Consider the following 19549-nt stretch of genomic DNA (forward strand, 5'->3'; position numbering starts at 1 on the left):
GAAATGATGGACCACAGAAAACACCTCCCTTTCAGATGGATATATATCGCTTCCACTATCCATTTTTGTTTGTAATTATATTTTCGTGAAATGGATATACAGGAGATTTCCGTCGTATTTCAATGATAATTTGTTTCCATCATAGACGAAATGAGAATGATGATGAAGATTTGTCAAATTGGATGACGCCAAATTCACCTGGCCAAAAACAAAACAAAAAAATTAAAAATCAAATTTTTATTCAAATTCGATTTGATCAAGAGAAAAAAACTTTTTGTCATCATCATTATTACCGGATAACTTCGTTTTCTCTTTCCTATTTTTCATTTGTTTTACGAAAGAAAAAAAACATTATCAATCGCGTTGTGGTGGTGGTGGTAAATGGTGGCTCATCTTTCGCGTCCCTTTCGTTTTGTTTGGTTGGTTTCACACATATATACGACGACGAGGATGATGATGAACGACTCCATTTTTTTCCATTCTTCGTAATTTTTCTTTTCGGGATTTTCAATTTCAACCTTTTCTCTCCCACCACCCCACTCCACTCTACTCCATTCCTTTTACAAGTAGTTTTTCCCTCTGTATCTCTCTCTCTCTCCTTTTCTTACCATATTCATCATCAATCGATGATAATGATGATCAACAAATTCAATTTTGCTTTTGAAATTAAATTCATTCGAAAATCCAAATCGAACGAATTTGACAAATTCGTTCATCACCTTACATCACACACTCACACCCAAAGACAATCGATTATCACAATCGATTCGAATCTTTTATTTTTTCTAATGATTCGTTCATCACCTTCTCAGGAACAGAGATGATTCATTCTTAGATGAGAATCGATGTTAATTGCGAGCGAACGAAATCTTTTTTTCCCCCTTCAATTCATTAATAGATTCACAATGTGTTTTTCTCTCTCTCAAACATATTTCCATCATTCATTCATTTCAATATGCAAAAAAAAAAAAAATAGAGATTTTCCAATGAAGAAACACGAAAGGTGTTGAACAAAGATTCATATATCTACAGGAATCATTCGCTATAGGGATATTATCCGAATCAAAAAAATGTTGAAAATATCCGGTTTTTTTTTCTTTTTTCGTTGTTCATCTGAATCCGATTTCAAGTATGCTATGTTTTTGTTGTTGTTATCTTTCTTTCTCCCTTTTTTTCCAATCTTTTTTTGATAAAAATGCCTAAAAACAACGACGACGACGACGACAGAAAAAAAAATTGGAAAATGATGATCATGCGCAATCCAATAGGAAAAAAAACCGTAAGCAAATAATCAATTTATGTCAATGGATAAAAATGGAAGGAAATTTTTTTTTGTTTTTCGAGGGTAATAGTCACAATGGTTTTTTTCATCGTAACGACCGAACTAAATTGGCATTATGTTTTCCATTGTGACCACACTACAATTGGAAAAAAAAACTTTTACAAGGGCCCCGCATAACAACATGGTACGCGTATCAATTTTTCACCAAATAATAGTAGTGGCATATTTTAATGATGAGAAATGGCCAGCACACACACACAAAATCCTTCATAACTCGATGCTTTACCTCCCAAAATAAGCTCTTTTCTTCTTCTTCTTCTACAAGGATCCGTATACCAACAGTTTTCATTTTGCTTCTACAATTCGAATGAGGAGTAATACATGTACTGAGAAAAAAAACAAGTTAATATCAAATGTGAAGAACGAGAGGAAAAAAGGCCTGGCCAAATCAATTTTTTTCATTTTAGCCAAAAAATGATGATGATGATGAAAAAAAAACATTGAGAAAAAAAAGAAACCGAACAGATTTCATATTGCTTTGGTCGTGATCATATCGGGTGCTTTCTCTCTCTCTTTCATTCATTCTCTGTGTGTCTCTAATTTCGTTACTTTGCTTTGGCGTTATCGCATAAACACAAGCCATAATTGTGTTAATAGTGTTTGCCGATGTTCTGTGTGTGTTACGATAGTCGCGACGTTATCGTTCGATTTGCCTATGCGCATTAAAATTTCGAACACTTTAAAAAAAAAATTACAAAAATCAAAAAAAAACATTCGAAAATTTTTTTGCTTCTTTCTTTAAATTTGTAATTTTTTTTTTGTAACTTTTTGTTTTGTAGTTTATTCTTTTCTCAAATAAATCTTCTTCGATGATCCAATTGAATTGAATGAATTTTTCGTTTTGGAGATAGAATCTCACACTATTTCTATCATCATATGATCTTCAAGTTTTGTGAATATATTTCAATGTTATCATTATTATTTTATTATTATTATCATTTTTTTCATCATAATCATCATCATCGAAAATCGTCATGACCATAATCGTATTTTTAATCGATACAAGCGGTTCAATGAATCAACGTACCCATTCGGGTGCAAAACAAACATTATTAGATATAACAAAAGAAACTGTTGAACGTTTTATTAAGGTAATTGTTATTTGAATTATTTGATTTTTGAAATAAAAAAAAAATTGATAAACAAAAAATTCGAATGTTGAAAAATGAATGTCCAAAATAGCCGAAAATATTTTGGCTCCAAAATGAAATTTGAATTCATTTAGTTCAATGTTTTTCAATATAGATGGTGCTAGTTGATTGTTTTTGAATTTTTTTGTTTTCTTTTTCGGAAATCATTCAAGAATTAATTTATTTGAATTTTCATTTTTATTTTCAATTTTAGAATCGACAAAAAGATATTGCAGCACGCGGTGATCGTTATATGTTGTTTACATTCGATGAAACACCATACAATATAAAGGTTTGGATTATTCAATGTTTTTGCTTTGTTTGTTTGTTTGTTTGATGACTTATGATTTTATCTCTCTTGAAAATAGGCTGGCTGGAAAGAAACACATGCAGTATTTGTAAATGAATTAAAAAATCTATCAGCCACCGGTTTAACAACAATGAATACAGCATTGAAAAATTCATTTGATTATTTAAATGTTAATCGTATGCAATCCGGTATCGATACATATGGTATGGGTCGTTGTCCATATTTTTTAGAACCAGCTGTTATTATATTGATGACCGATGGTGGTAAATTTTCAACATTAAATAATGTACAAGATGAATTAGTAATACCGGCATCAAGTTGCCCTGGTTCAGAATTTACAATCGAACCATTTCGTTGGGATCAACGTTTATTTTCAATTGTATTACGTTTTAATGGTATTTATCGTAATGATCAAACACAATTAGTACAAACAGTTGGCTGTGATCCATCACCAATTAATCAACTTTGTGAAGAAACTGGAGGTAATTTTTTGATAATTTATAATTGTTAGTTTGACATTTAATTCTTTCTGTTTTTTTTAATAGGTCGTTCATTTAGTGTAACATCAAAAAATGAAATATATTGGTCGGTTGATTATATACTAGCCCGATTACATCATGGTGTAATGGTAAAATTTGAAAAATTTGGTCCTGATCCACCAATGATACAACCACCACCACCGCCATCATCTTCGATTAATGGGGTTAATGAAGAAACAAAAACTATAAATACTAATAATAATAATAATTTTGATCGTTCATGGCAATGTACAAGAAATATGATATTAGTTCGACCAGCAACAAAAGGTTATTCAGTTGGACATTGGCCAATACCTGAATCATATTGGCCTGATTCAAACATTCCAAGTTTACAACCACGTACAGCACAACCAATAATAAGATTTACTTGTACAAATTCTGAGCCAACTGTGATTGAAAATTTGCCTTTCGATAAATATGAGCTTGATCCAAGCCCGTTAACAAATTTTATATTAGCAAGAAAACAGCCAAATGTTGCATGGCAGGTATTTGTTTCGAATAGTCAAAGAAATTCTGAATTTGGACAACCATTTGGTTATTTGAAAGCTAGTACAAATTTAGCATGTGTTAATCTATTTGTATTGCCTTATAATTATCCAATGTTATTACCATTATTAGAAGAATTATTTAAACAATTACAAGGCAAACCAACACGTGAATGGCGACAACAATTTGATAATTATTTGAAAGGTATGCCTGTTTATTATGCAACATCATTACGACGAGCATTACAACGAATGGGTGCACCAAATTTAATACCCGAAAATATGGAATTATATGCAACTGTAAATCTAAATAATATAATAAAAAAACAAAAAAATATGGCCAAATTAGAATTTGATAAACTAACATCATCAATGGGACAACATAAACCAATCAATATTGAATGGCCACGTATTTCAACAAATCATTTTAGTTTAATGTATCATAATCGTAAAACAATTAATAATCTTTATTGTTCAAATCCATCATTGAAACGAACATTCGCACAACGACCATATGAATTTCAAGATTTTAATGGTTTTATTGTTCGATATAAAGATCGTCCATATTCAGAATATAAAACATCATTTTATCGTAATCCAGCTGATATACCACGTAATGAATTATTACGACAAGCAAATAAAATACGACAGATATTTTTTCAAAAACAAATGTCATTGGCAAAATTTACAATGGATGAAGATCAAACATTTAATCTACCCGTAAGTCAAATGGGTAATTATCAAGAATATTTGAAAAAGAAACAGCCACCATTAAGAGAATTGGAAGCTGCACCAAGTCGACAACATATGTTTGGTAATCCATTCAAATTGGATAAGAAAAATCCAATGATTATTGATGAAGCTGATATTGAATTATCGAATAATGGTGGTGGTGGAAATGGTGGACCAAATAATAATAGTGGTGATGGACAACCAAAAGGAATGAAAAGATCATTACCATCAATGGCACAAGGTGGTCCATCAATCAAACAACGAAGAAAACCAGGTCCAATACCAAAAGATTATTCTTATACAAGATCTCGTTCACCATCACCATTAATGTTTAATCAACCACCACCGACACCACCTCAACAATATATGATGTCACCTCAACAACAGCAACAACAATTATCATCACCAAATCCATATTTCAGTGGTGGTAATTATCCACCACCAAATTCAAATAATCAAAATCAAATGTATCAAACAGTGGTAAATGGTTCAACAACAACAACACCATTATCATCTCAACAACAACAGCAATTATCAAATAATAATAATCAAGTTAATCATCAAAAATTACTTCAACAATCATCATCACAAACAATGATGAAATCAAATATGAAAACAATTAACAATGGTAACAGCAATATGATTATAGGTAAAAATAATCCCGGTGATTCAACAACGATTAGAGGTGCATTTGGTTATCATTTATCTTCACAACAACAACAGCAACAACAACCACCATTAATTATCAATAACTATCCTGGTCATGGACAACAACTATTCAAACCAATTGCAAATAGACCAACAGGATTTAGTGGATCAATTTTTCCGAATCATAATCAACAACAATCGGCAAAATCTATTCATCCAATAATATCGAATGGTAATGGACAACAACCACAACAGCCCGTTTCTACTGGTTCGAATCCATTTCCAAAATTAAATCAACATTTAATTAATGGTAATAGTGTTGGTGGTGGTAATACGATGATGATGAGTGGAGCTAAACATTTTGGATTTTTTTCAACTGGAAATGGTTTTAATCCAAATCGTGGTTATTTATTTAGTAAAGAAGAAAATGAAAAATTAAAATCAGCTTTACATTTTGTACGAATGAAAGGTAAGTGTTTTGAAAAAAGAAAGTTCATTTCAGATGATAATTTTAATTTTTTCTTTCCACCGGGAATTCAGATTCAAAATCATTGATACAAATAATATCAACACAAAAAGGTTTATTTGCTGATCGTTTATTATTTGAATCAGTATCATATGCACAACGTTTTAAAATGACATCAATCATACAGATATTGAATAATCATTTTGGTATTCGTGTACAATATGCATTGGATATTATTAATAATAGTAATCCAAGGATGATGGCCACAACAACAACAACAAATAATCAAACAACAGCAGCAGTGACCAATACAACGATCTCTACATCACCAGCCGTTGTTACAGTTACCACAAATAAATGATGATGATATGTTTGTGGTGTGATTGTTTTATTCACTGTGATGATTCACTTTCATGATGATCTTCAAAATTCTTTCAAATGTGAATTTTATTTATTTTTGTTTTTGGATCGAAAATGGACAAGTTTTTTTTTGCTGTCACTTAATCAAATTGACCTATCGATTGATTGTTACATTTAATTTTTTTTTATGATCATCATCATCTTTTCTGTTTTTTTCCTCTTCACTTTTTGTTTGTTTACTTTTTGTATTCTTTTGTTTAATATCCATCATCATCATCATCATGTTTAATAATATCAAATCAAATCAAAAAAACAAAAATCATTTTATTAGTTTTTTTTTAAAATGTGAATAATAATAAAAAAAGGAAAAGAATATCATTTTACACCTTATTGATTTTTGCAATATCTTGATGTTTGTCATCATCGTCATCAACAAAACATTCGAATTCGAATGTTTTTTTTTTCTGTTTCGAACATTCCGAACATACCATTCATAAATGTTGTAATCAAACATTCAAACTGTGATCTCAGGATTTTTTTTCAATTTTTTGTAAATTTTATTTAATTAATTTAGAAATTTTTTTTTTTGTAAATTTGTAAATTAAATTTTCAATTCAAATAAGAATAATTTAAAAAATTTTAAATTGAAAAATATTTTAAAACGAATTTTTTTTTGAAAACGAACGGAGAGAAAAAAAAATAGAAAATTTGGGAAAAAAGAAATGTTGAATAAATCGACCACTATTCTAACAACATTATCATCAACGATAATAACAACCAAACATATTCATCATCATCATCATCATAATCAAACAACCGATGAATTACCTAATAGAGAAATTAATGTTGCAATCGTTACTGTTGGATTAATATTAACCGTTTGTTTTGTTTTAATGGCAATTTTTTGTCTATATTGGACCGATCAATTTAATCGTACAACAACAAAAATGAAAACATTAAAACCATTTACATTAAAAACATTTGATGATTATAATCAACCTTATGATTATCATCGATCAAAACAACAACAACAATGTCTTGAAATGCCAATATCAAATGAAAAATATGATGATAATATGATAGTTATAGAATAATTATTTGATTAAAATTGAAATCTTGATTAAAAAAAAAGTTTCTTTTTTCGCACCAAATATTGGTCATTAATTTGTTTGATAAACACACAGAGAGAGTGTGTTTTTGTTGATCTAATCTGAATTGAATTGAATTAATGAATTCAAAACAAGTTTTTTTTTATCCCTCTCTTAACACTAACCAACCACCGCACCTCGATAAAATAAAATGAGCAATAGGTAATGATGATGATGAATGAATGGTAAAGTAGGAGTATAGAATGATTGTTGTTTTTCACATTGATGATAATATCGATGATGATGATTGTGTTATCCTTGAAAAACAAAAAATTTTTTTCCTTCTTTTTTTAGACATTCACATCAGCTGATTGAATTTCTTGTTGTTGTTGATTGTGAATTTGCATTGGACGATGATTTGATGGCAAAAATGAGATGACCGGAAATCAATCTTTGGAAATTCAAGAATCAAAAATTCAAACATTGAATAATAATGAAGAATCAAGAATAATGATCATCATGATGGTTAGAAATGTAATCAAAAATGAATTACGAAATCATCATCATCAATTTATATCATTGACATCTACGATGACGATGATGATGAAAACAACATTATTATCATCATCGTGTAAGTCAATTTTTTTTCATATTAAAATTTCTTTTGTTTTGTCATTTCTGGTTTTGATGATAATGATGATGATTGTTTCGAAATAACAAAATTCAGAGAAAAACCAAAAACCAGAAATTGAAAATTTGCAACAAAAAAAAATTTGTTCCGAATTCGAATGTTTTGAACACATTCGAATTCCATCAACATCAACCACATCACATCACACCACACATTCCACAATGCTTCTACCTTTGTTTCTCGTTTCCGTCTTTTATTTTTTCCACTTCCTCTTTTCCTTTCTATATAGATTTCCTGCCCACCACCACCACCACCACTATCACACTGTCGATGTCACACCCACATCCACCATCCATCTATATAAGCATCTTTCGTTTTTTTGTCTGTTCGCGTAAAACTGTCAATGTTGTTAATGTTGCCTGTTCAAATTCTCTTTTCAATTTTGTTTTCATTTCGTTGTTAACTTTGAAAATTCTTTACTGAAAATCACACACCACCACCATTCATCACCGCTACGACTTTCGCAAACAATCAAAACACTGATTGACTCTTGAAACACTGACTTGAAAATATTGAGAAATTTTTTTCCTTCGTAATCCATCCATTCATCCATCAATTCATTAATTATCAGCTGAGAGAGATTAATTTGATTGTGCAAAATTGATAACAAGTTTTTTCCCTGCTTGAAAGCATCATTTTGATTATATTTAGAGGAAAAAAAACGTGTTCCATAAACAATTTAGCAACATCCATTGGGCCTTGTGTTTAAAACGACCAACAAGAACAGCACAAGATTTTTGTAAATAACGGGTAAATAATGCTTTCCTATTCAAGAATCAGAAATCAAAAAGCGAAACCAAAGAATATTCTTGCCATCCCTCATCATCAATATTTTGACAAACGATTTTTTCCCATCATCATCATCATTGTTGATGATGATAATTGAGTTTGTTTACATTTGATTTCGTTACATTCTATCATCATCAAATCTATCATCATCATCATGCATGATCATCGTCATTAGCATATTCTAAAAATAATTCTTTTTTTTTGATTATGTACTTTTTTTTACCACCAACATCATCATCATTGAATAATTTTTTTTTGTTGTAAAAACGAAGTTTGTTGAACAAAATTACAAAATCTTTGAGTTTTCGTTTCTCTTTTTTTCTTTCGATCAACAAAAATCATTTGGCTTCCTTCTGTAAAAGGGGGCAATTTGTTATTAATTACGCGGTAATGAATATGGAAAATTTTTCTTTCAAAAAGTGAAAGAAAAACAAGTTTTCTTTGATTTTTTTTTCTTTTCAAAATTATCATGATGATGGTAGTTTTCCATCAATGTCCTTGATTTACTGAAATTACTTCATAGATTTGTTGTTGTTGTCGAGGAAAAAAAGAGAGAAAGAAATTAATTACAAAGTAACATTTTCAGGTGTAACATTTCAGTTTTCATGATTTAATCATTCAATCGTTCGATCGAATGTTTTTTTTTGTTTTTGCATTCGATTTTTCGAATGAGTTTGAAAACGTTCGATTTTTTTTTGTTTCTCTCAATAATTTTTGTTTTCTTTTTTTCGTTTTTGAAAAAGTTTTCATCACTAAATATTCAATCAAATCATCATCATCATCGTCGTTGGAATCACAAATCATCATGGATTCAAAATGTTTATTAGCACAAAATAATCAATCAACAACAATAAACGTCGTCAATAATAATGATAACGATTCATCAATGATAATGACTACGGCAACAACGAATAAATGTCCAACGCAATTGATAAATGGTGGTCATTCTACAACATCAACATTAATGAATACAACCGGTGGTCTTGTTGCAAATGCATCACGTAAACATCAACGTCGTTTTAATATGCAAAGAATATTTGTTAATCGTTCAATGCATTTAGAAAAGATAAAATTTTTTGGTTTCGATATGGATTATACATTGGCTGTTTATAAAACACCAGATTTTGAAGCATTATCATTTGATCTAGTAAAAGAACGACTTATTAAAATGGGTTATCCAGCTGATATTGATGCATTTATATTTGATCCAACATTTCCTGTACGTGGTCTTTGGTTTGATACTGAAACTGGTAATCTATTAAAAGTTGATCCATATGGTAATATTTTAGTTGCTGTATTTGGTTTTCAATTTCTTAAAACGTAAGATTTTTTATAAATTATTTATAAATTTCATTTTTTTATAATCATTATTTATTTATTTACTATATACACAGTTCAGAAATATATGCCATATATCCAAATAAATTTGTACAATTAGATGAATCAAGAATTTATGTATTGAATACATTATTTGCACAACCAGAAACTTATCTATTAGCATGTGTTATTGATTTTTTCTCCAATTCACCTGATTATATAAGGTATTTTTTTTGATGAGAAATTTTTTTTTCTTCAAATTTTTAATGAATTATCCTTGACAACAGAGTCAAAGAAAATCATCATGGTGTTAAAGCTAAAGCTGGAAATCTATTCATGTCATATAAAAGTATTTTTCAAGATGTACGATCAGCATTTGATTGGGTTCATGTAAAGGTATCTTTTTTTTCATTGATTAATTTAACTTTTTCAAAAATATTCTTCATCAAATAGGGTTCATTGAAAGAAAAAACAGTGAATAATATTGAACGATATATACATCAAGATCATCGTCTTCCATTATTATTGGATCGAATGCATGAAAATGGAAAGAAAATATTTTTATTAACAAATTCTGGTTATAATTATACGGAAAAAGTTATGGATTATCTATTTCAAGTACCATCGGCAAAAAATCGTCCATGGAAATCATATTTTGATTTTATTGTTGTTGATGCACGTAAACCATTATTTTTTGATGAAGGTACTATTCTACGGCAGATTGATGTAAATACTGGTGCATTACAAATTGGTACACCAACTGGTCCATTCGAACCAGGACAAGTATATTCAGGTGGATGTTGTGATGTATTTACCGAATTGATTGGTGCCAAAGGTAAAGATGTACTTTATATTGGCGATCATATATATGGTGATATTCTTAAATCGAAAAAACGACGTGGTTGGCGTACATTTTTGGTCGTACCAGAATTACAAAAAGAATTAGATATATGGATGAACAAGCGTTTACTGTTTGAACGTTTAAATGAATTGGATGTAAAATTGGGCGATATGTATGTAAATATGGATTCAAGTTCACGTGATAAACCGGATATAAAAGAAGTACGAAATCAAATTCGTGAAACAATTCATGAATTGGATATGAGTTATGGTATATTGGGTAGTATATTTCGTTGTGGTTCAAGACAAACACATTTTGCTAATCAACTTTGTCGTTTTGCTGATCTTTATTCAAGTACATTTTTGAATCTAATGTATTATCCGTTTAGCTATATGTTTCGTGCACCACCAATGTTGGTAAGTGTTATTTATTCTTTTTTTAACACAAAAATAAAAATCCTCCTTTTTTCTCTTAAACAAGATGGCACATGAATCAACTGTTGAACATGAAAATGATGATAGCCTTAATCTATGGGATAGTCAATCAATGGAAGCCAGTTTTGATGGAACAACAACAACAACAATCAACAATAATAATAATGAATTATTCAACGTAACCAATTTAACAATGAATAATAATATTATCGATCGTAATAAACAATTAATCGAACAGAAATTAGAGGTTAATGAATCTTCTGGTGAATTAATTAACAATAACAACAACAATAATAATACTGCTAATAATAATAATAATGAACGTTCAGGTTCACCATCAATGATCGATCGTTTTGATCGACAACGATCAATTGGACAAATAGTTGAAAAAGTACAATCACAAAAAATATCACATCAAAATTCAGTACCACATTTATTTGCTGAAACACCAAAAGCAATTACACATCATCATGATACTGATGATGAAGATACTGATCATTCATCAAATTCTGATCAAAATGATGAATATAAAGATAAATCTTTATAAAAAAATCATTGGAAGAAACGAAAAAAAATGACTGAAACTAAAAAAACGAAAACTTCATCAGAATTTTATATAATTTGCTCATTTCCCTGTGTTATCATCATTATCATTGCTGATTTATTCACTCAATTCTTCTTCTTATTTCTGTTGTTTTTTGTTGTTGCGATTGTTCATCCATAATTCGCTAATTATTTCATTTTGTTTGTTTGTTATAATCTTTTTCTTTTGGTTGTTGCTGTCGAAATAGAAACGGAAATACGTATATTTTTTTCTCGCTCTCTCATTGAATGTTTATCATTTTTTTTAAAGAAATAAATAAATTTTATCAGCGACAAAAATGCGATAATCGTCGATGATGTTGACCTTGAAAGTTATTGATTGATGATTGATTTATCGATTTGTTTTGATGCTCACTCGTTGGTGGTTTGTTGATTGATTCTTCATTATTTCACAAACACCAAACACCAAACAACAACTTACCGATTACAAAAATGGCCTTTTGTATGCGGAAAATTTTCAATTTTTGTTTCAAATATTCATTAGTTATTGGTGTAATTTGTATTGCAATAATATTTGCACCATCATCAAATAATTTTTTATTGGATATTAATCCAAAAATATTGCAAGTATCATTACCAGAAACATTACGACAATTTGAAACGAAAAAAGTTGAATGGAAATCATTTGAAAATGTTGCTCAAATTGATGGACCTGATTCGATTGCATATGATTCGAAAACCGGTAGATTAATTACCGGTTCGAATGATGGTTATCTTTATCGTATCGATACGGATGATGATCAAAATCCTAGAAAATTATTTAAATTAATTGATGACGAATTAATGGCAAAATATCAATATAAACGTCAATCACGTCCATCTGGTTTACGATTTGATTCCAATGGAATATTATTTGTTTGTGAACCAATGTTTGGTATATTTAAAGTGGAAAATATTTTCACCGAACAACCAAAAATTGAATTAATTTTTGATATTGATAAAACATCCGAATTAGATGGATCAACTAGTGTATTTTTTGATGATTTAGCTGTACAGGAAAAATCAACCGGTGGCCATATAATATATGTATCGGATGTTAGTAGAAAATTTTCCTTTCAATATGTAATGGCCAGTATTTTAAGTTCAGATTCAAATGGTCGTATTCTACGTTATGATACTGATACCGGTAAGCTAGATATTCTAATGTCAAATTTATTCTTTCCAAATGGTTTGGAAATGTTATCGGATAATAGTGGATTTTTATTAACCGAAACTGGTAATCGTACTGTTTGGAAATATACATTTAAAAATCAAAATGCTCGTGTATTAATGACATCATTACCCGGTGAACCGGATAATATTCGTAAAAGTTTAAATGATAAAACATATTGGATAACATTATTACGGCCACGAACAGTAAATAATCCTTTGATGATTGATTATATGATGCAATGGCCTTCAATAAGAAAATTATTAGTACGTTTATTGGATTTAATTGGAATGATATTTGATTGGTTTTATCGTTTAACATCCATATCCAAATTAAAATGTTTATCCAAACAATTTCGTACGCTAGAAATACTAAACAAAATTAATGATGATTTTATTTATGGTGGAATGTTATTAGAAATTGATTCAAATGGTCATATTATTCAATGTATTTATCAAACTAATAATCAATTAGCATGGGCAAGTGAAATCAGTGAAATTCCTTCGGATAAAAATTCAAATCAACAACGAAAACTTTATATTGGATCATTTCGTCCTGGTTATCCAATTCGTAAAATTATTCTATAAACAAAAGAGCATAGAGAAATTTTTTTTTTACAAACTTTTTAATTATTATTAAATTATCATGATTAATTTTGATTACATTTTTTTTAAAAAAATATTGAAAAACGGATTCATAAAAGACAGAACAAATATGATGCGATCAGTTTTTCTTTTCTTTCATTCGTCATTCAATATTTTGTATCGTTCTTTAAGTTCCATCATTACATTCGAATCAAACTGTGATGAATTTTATTACAAATAATTTCTACATAATTTGGTTAAATTCTTATCCAAAAAACATTCAGCTAAATTCAAAAATTCTTTAACATTCGAATCATTTAGATGAATTTTACCAAAATATAAAAGTTGAATATATTGATAGAAAATATCATATGATATTGTTGTTATTCGAATTGATTTCTGTCGATTCCATTCATTCGATAACACTCGATTAAAATATTCGGATACCATTCGTAGATATGATCGTTGTACATAAATATAACGGCTACCTTTTTTCGTATTATCATCATCATCATCATCATGTGGAAATTCGAATCGTAAATCATTCACGTCCGAATCGGGAAGATCAAACGTAGCCGATATCGATTCAGACATCTGATAATGATAAAAATTCAAATCGAATTCGGCAGTATTCATACACCAACCAAATGTTATTGGTATTGTTGAAACTTTGTCAAAAATTTCCTGAAAATCGGATACTTCAATCATTGTTCGTGATAATAATGATTGTGGATCAAAAATAAAAAATATTGTACTCAAATTTTGATGATTTTCATACAGAATACAAGTTAAATTTGCTGATGATAATGTTAATATTTCGGTTACTTGAAAATTACGTTTATGAATTCTCGATATTGAATCACCAAACTTTGATCCACTAAAATCATCAACATAAAAAAGATTTTGAAAATGTCGAATTTCATTTTTAGTTGTAATTGCCAATGTAAAACATTCACCAGCCGAAATATTTTCATATTTATCATCGCAATGACCTTCAGCCATCATTAAAAATGGCTTATTAATTTTTTGACCAACATTGTTTGTGATTTGTTTGAATAAATTAAAACCCCAACCAAATAAACGATTATCATCCGTAATGGCTAATGAATGCTTCCAACCACATGCAATTGTTCGAATATTTGTTAATTCAGTATCGATTAAATTTTCATAATCATTTATAGTTGTACCATTACCACATTGACCATAATTATTCCAACCGATTGTATAAAGATGTCCATTATCTTCCAAACAAAGTATATGTGAATGACCACAAGCAATATCTTTAAATTGTTTTGTTTTTGATAATAAACGCATTTGGTGACCATTCTGATCATCAGTTGATTTTGGCCATTGTGAACTATCACCAGCTATATAAATTTGTCCATCATTTTCAGTCAATATTACAACCATATTTGCTCCATAAGCAACTTTTCTGATAGATTTTCCGGATAATATTCGTATTTCTTGTGCAGAATTTTGTTGATGTTTTAATGATAACCATCCGCAAACTTGTTGACCATATGCATATGTTTGTTTTTTCATTCCAAGATGCAATATAAATCCATCACTTTTATAATTTTTATAAGAAAATGTAATTAATTCAATAAAATTGGTAATTTGTTGTAGAAAATTTAAATCTAAGCATCGTAATTTATGATACCAATTTTTCAAACTAATTTTTAATGCTGATTTTTTATTACTAAAAATGTAAAGAAAATTTATAAAAATTTTATTTTGTTTTTTTGAAGGAAATAATATTATACTTACAAGTTCGTTTCAGTATGAGCAACTGAAAAAAATGAAAAAGAGTTTGAGTAATTTTCATTCAATTTAAATTTTGTTGAATTTTGTTCTAAATAATTTCTGCATAATTCGGTTAAATTTTTATCCAAAAAACATTCAGCTAAATCCAAAAATTCTTCAACATTCGAATCATTTAGATGAATTTTACCAAAATATAAAAGTTGAATATATTGATAGAAAATATCATATGATATTGTTGTTATTCGAATCGAATTCTCTCGATTCCATTCATTCGATAACATTCGATTAAAATATTCGGATACCATACGTAGATATGATCGTTGTACATAAATATATCGGCTACATTTTTTCGTATCATCATCAACATCATCATTTGGAAATTCGAATCGTAAATCATTAACTTCCGAATCGGGACAATCAAACGTAGCCGATATTGATTCGGACATTAAATAATAATAAAGATTTGAATCATAACGGCCAATATTTTCACACCAACCAAATGTTATTGGATGTGTTAAAAATATATCCCGAAAATTCTTTGCTTTAATTGTTTCCGGTGATAATAATGAATATGGATCAAAAATAAAACACTCCGTACCCTTACGAGGTGTTTCACATACAAAACTAGTTAAATGTACTGATGCTAATGTAATTACTTCGATTACTTTGAAATCAGATTTAATTTGAAAATTCGGAATCGTTCGATCAACAAAAAATTGTCTTATAAAACCAAAAGGATTTTCCTCCTTAAATCTTTTATTTTTGAATTGTCGAATTTGTTTTTTGGTTGTAATTGCTAATGTAAATCCTTTACCAGCTGTAATATTTTCATATTTATCATTGCAGCGACCTTGAGCCATCATTAAAAATGGCTTATTAGTAATTTTTTGATCAACATTGTTTGCGATTTGATTCGAAAAATTCGAACCCCAACCAAATAAACGATTATCATCCGTTATAGCTAATGAATGCATCCAACCACATGCAATTGTACGAATATTTGTTAATTCAGTATCGATTAGATTTTCATAATCATTTATCGTTGTACCATTACCACATTGACCACATTGATTCAAACCGATTGTATAAAGATGACCATTCTCTTCCAAACAAAGTATATGTGAATAACCACATGCAATATCTTTGAAATGTTTTGTTTTCGATAATAAACGCATTCCACCACCACCTAAATAAATTTGTCCATCATTTTCAGTCAATATTACCACCATATTTGCTCCATAAGCAACTTTTCTGATAGATTTTCCAGATAATATTTCAATTTTTTGTGGATAATTTTTTTGATGTTTCAATGATAACCATTCACAAACTGTTTCACCATATGCATATGTTTGGTTTTTCATTCCAAGATAAAATATAAATCCACCACTTTTCAATTCAAATTGGAAAAATGTAATTAATTCAATAAAATTTGTAACTTGTTGAAGGAAATTCAGATCAATAAATTCTAATTTATGATACCAATTTTTCAAACTAATTTTTAATGCTGATGGTTTTGAACTAATCAACAAACAAACAAAAAATTCATTTGAAAACATCATTAAAAGAAAATATATTATACTTACATATCCATTTTAGCAACTGAACAAAAAGAAAATCGAAAAAGAATTTAACAAATTTTCACTAAATGAAATGAAATGAATAGAAAATGGAAAATGATTCACTCACATTCCCAGAATCAGGAAACAACATTCGAAAAGGATATTGACAATGCAACAACAACAACTACAAAAAATTCCTTGACAAGTTTACATGTTGAAAAGTATTTGCAGATAAACTTGCACACTGTAAATGAACGGACTTTTTTGATTGTTTTTTTTTAAATTTAAAATTTTATAAAACTTTTTTTTTTATTAAATCATAATTAAAATTTAGAAAAAAAATCAATTCAATTCATTAGTCATCAATATTAAAACGACTAAAAAGTTCAATCATTACATTCGAATCAAACTGTGATGAATTTTGTTTTAAATAATTTCTGCAAAATTCTTTTAAATTTTTATCTAAAAAACATTCAGCTAAATCTAAAAATTTTTCAATATTTTGTTCATTCAATTGAATTTTACCAAAATATAAAAGTTGAATATATTGATAGAAAATATCATATGATATTGTTGTTATTCGAATCGATTTCTGTCGATTCCATTCATTCGATAACATTCGATTAAAATATTCGGATACCATTCGTAGATATGATCGTTGTACATAAATATATCGGATACCTTTTTTCGTATCATCATCATTATCATCATCATGTGGAAATTCAAATCGTAAATCATTTACTTCAGAATCGGGACAATCAAACGTAGCCGATATTGATTCGGACATAAAATAATGATAAAGATTTGAATCATAACGGCCAATATTTTCACACCAACCAAATGTTATTGGTATTGTTGAAAATTTGTAAAAAATTTCCTGAAAATTCGTTACTTCAATCATTGTCAGTGATAATAATGATTGTGGATCAAAAATAAAAAATATTGTACTCAAATTTTGATGATTTTCATACAGAATACAAGTTAAATTTGCTGATGATAATGATAATATTTCGGTTACTTGAAAATTACTTTTTTGAATTCTCGATATTGAATCACCAAACTTTGATACACTAAAATCATCAACATAAAAATGATTTTGAAAATGTCGAATTTCATTTTTAGTTGTAATTGCCAATGTAAAACATTCACCAGCCGAAATATTTTCATATTTATCATTGATGTATAGATAATGATCATCATATGAGGCAATCATTAAATATGGTTTAGTAATTTTTGTATCTGTTTCGTCTGTAATTTGTTTGTATAAATTACAACCCCAACCAAATAAACGATTATCATCCGTTACGGCTAGTGAATGCATCCAACCACATGCAATTGTACGAATATTTGTTAATTCAGTATCGATTAAATTTTCATAATCATATTCAATTGTCGATGTACATTGACCAAAACGATTCCAACCGATTGTATAAAGATGACCATTATCTTCCAAACAAAGTACATGTGAATGACCACAAGCAATATCTTTAAATTGTTTTGTTTTGGATATTAAACGCATTTCTTGACCATTCTGATCAGCCGATTTTGGCCAATATTTATGATTACCAGCTATATAAATTTGTCCATCATTTTCAGTCAATATTACAACCATATTTGCTCCATAAGCAACTTTTCTGATAGATTTTCCGGATAATATTCGTATTTCTTGTGCAGAATTTTGTTGATGTTTTAATGATAACCATCCGCAAACTTGTTGACCATAAGCATAGGTTTGTTTTTTTATTCCAAGATGCAATATAAATCCACTACTTTTATAATTTTTATAAGAAAATGTAATTAATTCAATAAAATTGGTAATTTGTTGTAGAAAATTCAGATCAATGCATTGTAATTTATGATACCAATTTTTTAAACTAATTTTTAATGCTGATTTTTTATTACTAAAAACGTTGAAAAAAAAATTATTTATTAAAAAAAATTTCATAATTTTTTCATCCAAAATTTACTTACTTCATTTTGGTTAGTGTATTTGAGCGTTTGGCGACCAATTTACATTTATAGCCATTTGGAATAAAGCATTTGACCAAAAATCAACAAACAACCCGATATCGATTATCAACAATATGGTGGCCACTTGTTGTTGTTGATTAGTCGGTTGGTTGGTAACGAAACAAAAACAATATTTACCCCTTTGGCCATAATAAAAATCAATAATCCGGCCATATCTATCTTGATTTCAATAGGGAAAAAATTCAAATTTTGACCTTGAAATTTTTGTTTTGTTGTTGTTTTTGATTTTTTGCTGTTTTCAACGTTTTTTTTCCATTAACGAAATCAATTAACGATAATTTGTTTTCTTCAACAACCGAAATCAATTAATTTTAATTAGTTTTTCGATTCTTGAATAATCGATTTTTGATCGATAAAATCGATTTTTCCAATTGATAAGTTCTTTTTCTCTGGTTGGTTGGTTGGTCGCGTTGATAATGAATTTCATTTCATTCTAATTTCCAAAACCGATCCGATCCGAACAAAATCATGACGACCAAAACAACAAAGATTGCGGCCACCACCAACAATATCTTCCACAATGATCCATGGTTCAATATTCTTCGTCAAACATATGGTTATTTAAGTATACCATTATATCCATATCCATGGTTATCATCATCATCATCGAATGATAATCGTAATCGAACGATTCGTTGGTTAAATTTATTCATAAATACTGTTATAAATTTTTTTGTATTCGAAAC

At 28.7% G+C, this 19549-nt stretch overlaps 6 protein-coding genes across 8 annotated transcripts; 4 read left to right on the top strand and 2 right to left on the bottom strand.

The window, feature by feature from the left end:
* Positions 1 to 1468: 1468 nt before the first annotated feature.
* Positions 1469 to 6385, top strand: IntS6 (integrator complex subunit 6). Its single transcript, XM_027345845.2, has 5 exons — positions 1469 to 2433; positions 2687 to 2764; positions 2841 to 3264; positions 3328 to 5655; positions 5727 to 6385. Exons 1-5 carry the CDS (start codon positions 2317 to 2319, stop codon positions 6011 to 6013), a joined length of 3234 nt encoding a protein of 1077 aa, XP_027201646.2. The 5' UTR covers positions 1469 to 2316; the 3' UTR covers positions 6014 to 6385.
* A 144-nt stretch (positions 6386 to 6529) lies between these two features.
* On the top strand, positions 6530 to 7228 carry LOC113795644 (uncharacterized). Its single transcript, XM_027345848.2, has one exon. It carries the CDS (start codon positions 6735 to 6737, stop codon positions 7104 to 7106), a length of 372 nt encoding a protein of 123 aa, XP_027201649.2. The 5' UTR covers positions 6530 to 6734; the 3' UTR covers positions 7107 to 7228.
* A 307-nt stretch (positions 7229 to 7535) lies between these two features.
* Positions 7536 to 11990, top strand: LOC113795678 (cytosolic purine 5'-nucleotidase-like). Of its 3 annotated transcripts, XM_075819610.1 has the most exons (7): positions 7615 to 7731; positions 8021 to 8541; positions 9324 to 9900; positions 9975 to 10121; positions 10185 to 10293; positions 10351 to 11154; positions 11219 to 11990. In XM_075819610.1, the coding sequence occupies exons 3-7, from the start codon at positions 9386 to 9388 to the stop codon at positions 11717 to 11719; spliced, it is 2076 nt and encodes a 691-aa protein (XP_075675725.1). In that variant the 5' UTR covers positions 7615 to 7731; positions 8021 to 8541; positions 9324 to 9385; the 3' UTR covers positions 11720 to 11990. The 3 variants fall into 3 exon arrangements, with proteins under 3 accessions (XP_075675724.1, XP_075675725.1, XP_027201686.1); XM_075819609.1 differs by lacking the exon at positions 8021 to 8541 and having other exon boundaries at positions 7536 to 7731; XM_027345885.2 differs by lacking the exons at positions 7615 to 7731; positions 8021 to 8541 and adding an exon at positions 8816 to 8967.
* An 89-nt stretch (positions 11991 to 12079) lies between these two features.
* Positions 12080 to 13584, top strand: LOC113795679 (uncharacterized). The gene has a single exon (XM_027345886.2). The coding sequence runs from the start codon at positions 12208 to 12210 to the stop codon at positions 13510 to 13512; it is 1305 nt and encodes a 434-aa protein (XP_027201687.1). The 5' UTR covers positions 12080 to 12207; the 3' UTR covers positions 13513 to 13584.
* On the bottom strand, positions 13522 to 17011 carry LOC113797008 (uncharacterized). Its single transcript, XM_075819608.1, has 4 exons — positions 16960 to 17011; positions 16857 to 16872; positions 15277 to 16791; positions 13522 to 15208 (listed from the first exon to the last, which is right to left on the bottom strand). Exons 2-4 carry the CDS (start codon positions 16862 to 16864, stop codon positions 13741 to 13743), a joined length of 2991 nt encoding a protein of 996 aa, XP_075675723.1. The 5' UTR covers positions 16865 to 16872; positions 16960 to 17011; the 3' UTR covers positions 13522 to 13740.
* Positions 17012 to 17172: 161 nt separating this feature from the next.
* On the bottom strand, positions 17173 to 18944 carry LOC113795647 (uncharacterized). The gene is made up of 2 exons (XM_075819615.1): positions 18804 to 18944; positions 17173 to 18733 (listed from the first exon to the last, which is right to left on the bottom strand). The coding sequence occupies exons 1-2, from the start codon at positions 18806 to 18808 to the stop codon at positions 17188 to 17190; spliced, it is 1551 nt and encodes a 516-aa protein (XP_075675730.1). The 5' UTR covers positions 18809 to 18944; the 3' UTR covers positions 17173 to 17187.
* Between the last annotated feature and the right edge of the window lie 605 nt (positions 18945 to 19549).

The sequence above is a fragment of the Dermatophagoides pteronyssinus genome, unplaced genomic scaffold (assembly GCF_027571235.1).
Source record: "Dermatophagoides pteronyssinus isolate colony J.1.1.1.1 unplaced genomic scaffold, Derpt_VIB-CSIC_2022.12 sq0004, whole genome shotgun sequence".
Classification (NCBI taxonomy): Eukaryota; Metazoa; Arthropoda; class Arachnida; order Sarcoptiformes; family Pyroglyphidae; genus Dermatophagoides; species Dermatophagoides pteronyssinus.

Excerpts from the sequence above, each read along its gene's own strand:
- LOC113797008 (XM_075819608.1), bottom strand. Across the intron at positions 15,209-15,276 it reads GCTCATACTGAAACGAACTT|TAATAAAAAATCAGCATTAA; the intron begins GTAAGTATAATA and ends TTACATTTTTAG.
- LOC113795679 (XM_027345886.2), top strand. The coding sequence starts at position 12,208 with ATGGCCTTTTGTATGCGGAAAATTTTCAATTTTTGTTTCAAATATTCA.
- IntS6 (XM_027345845.2), top strand. The coding sequence starts at position 2,317 with ATGACCATAATCGTATTTTTAATCGATACAAGCGGTTCAATGAATCAA. Across the intron at positions 2,765-2,840 it reads AAACACCATACAATATAAAG|GCTGGCTGGAAAGAAACACA; the intron begins GTTTGGATTATT and ends TCTTGAAAATAG. Across the intron at positions 5,656-5,726 it reads ACATTTTGTACGAATGAAAG|ATTCAAAATCATTGATACAA; the intron begins GTAAGTGTTTTG and ends CCGGGAATTCAG.
- LOC113795678 (XM_075819609.1), top strand. The coding sequence starts at position 7,536 with ATGACCGGAAATCAATCTTTGGAAATTCAAGAATCAAAAATTCAAACA. Across the intron at positions 10,294-10,350 it reads TTGATTGGGTTCATGTAAAG|GGTTCATTGAAAGAAAAAAC; the intron begins GTATCTTTTTTT and ends TTCATCAAATAG. Across the intron at positions 11,155-11,218 it reads TTCGTGCACCACCAATGTTG|ATGGCACATGAATCAACTGT; the intron begins GTAAGTGTTATT and ends CTCTTAAACAAG.
- LOC113795644 (XM_027345848.2), top strand. The coding sequence starts at position 6,735 with ATGTTGAATAAATCGACCACTATTCTAACAACATTATCATCAACGATA.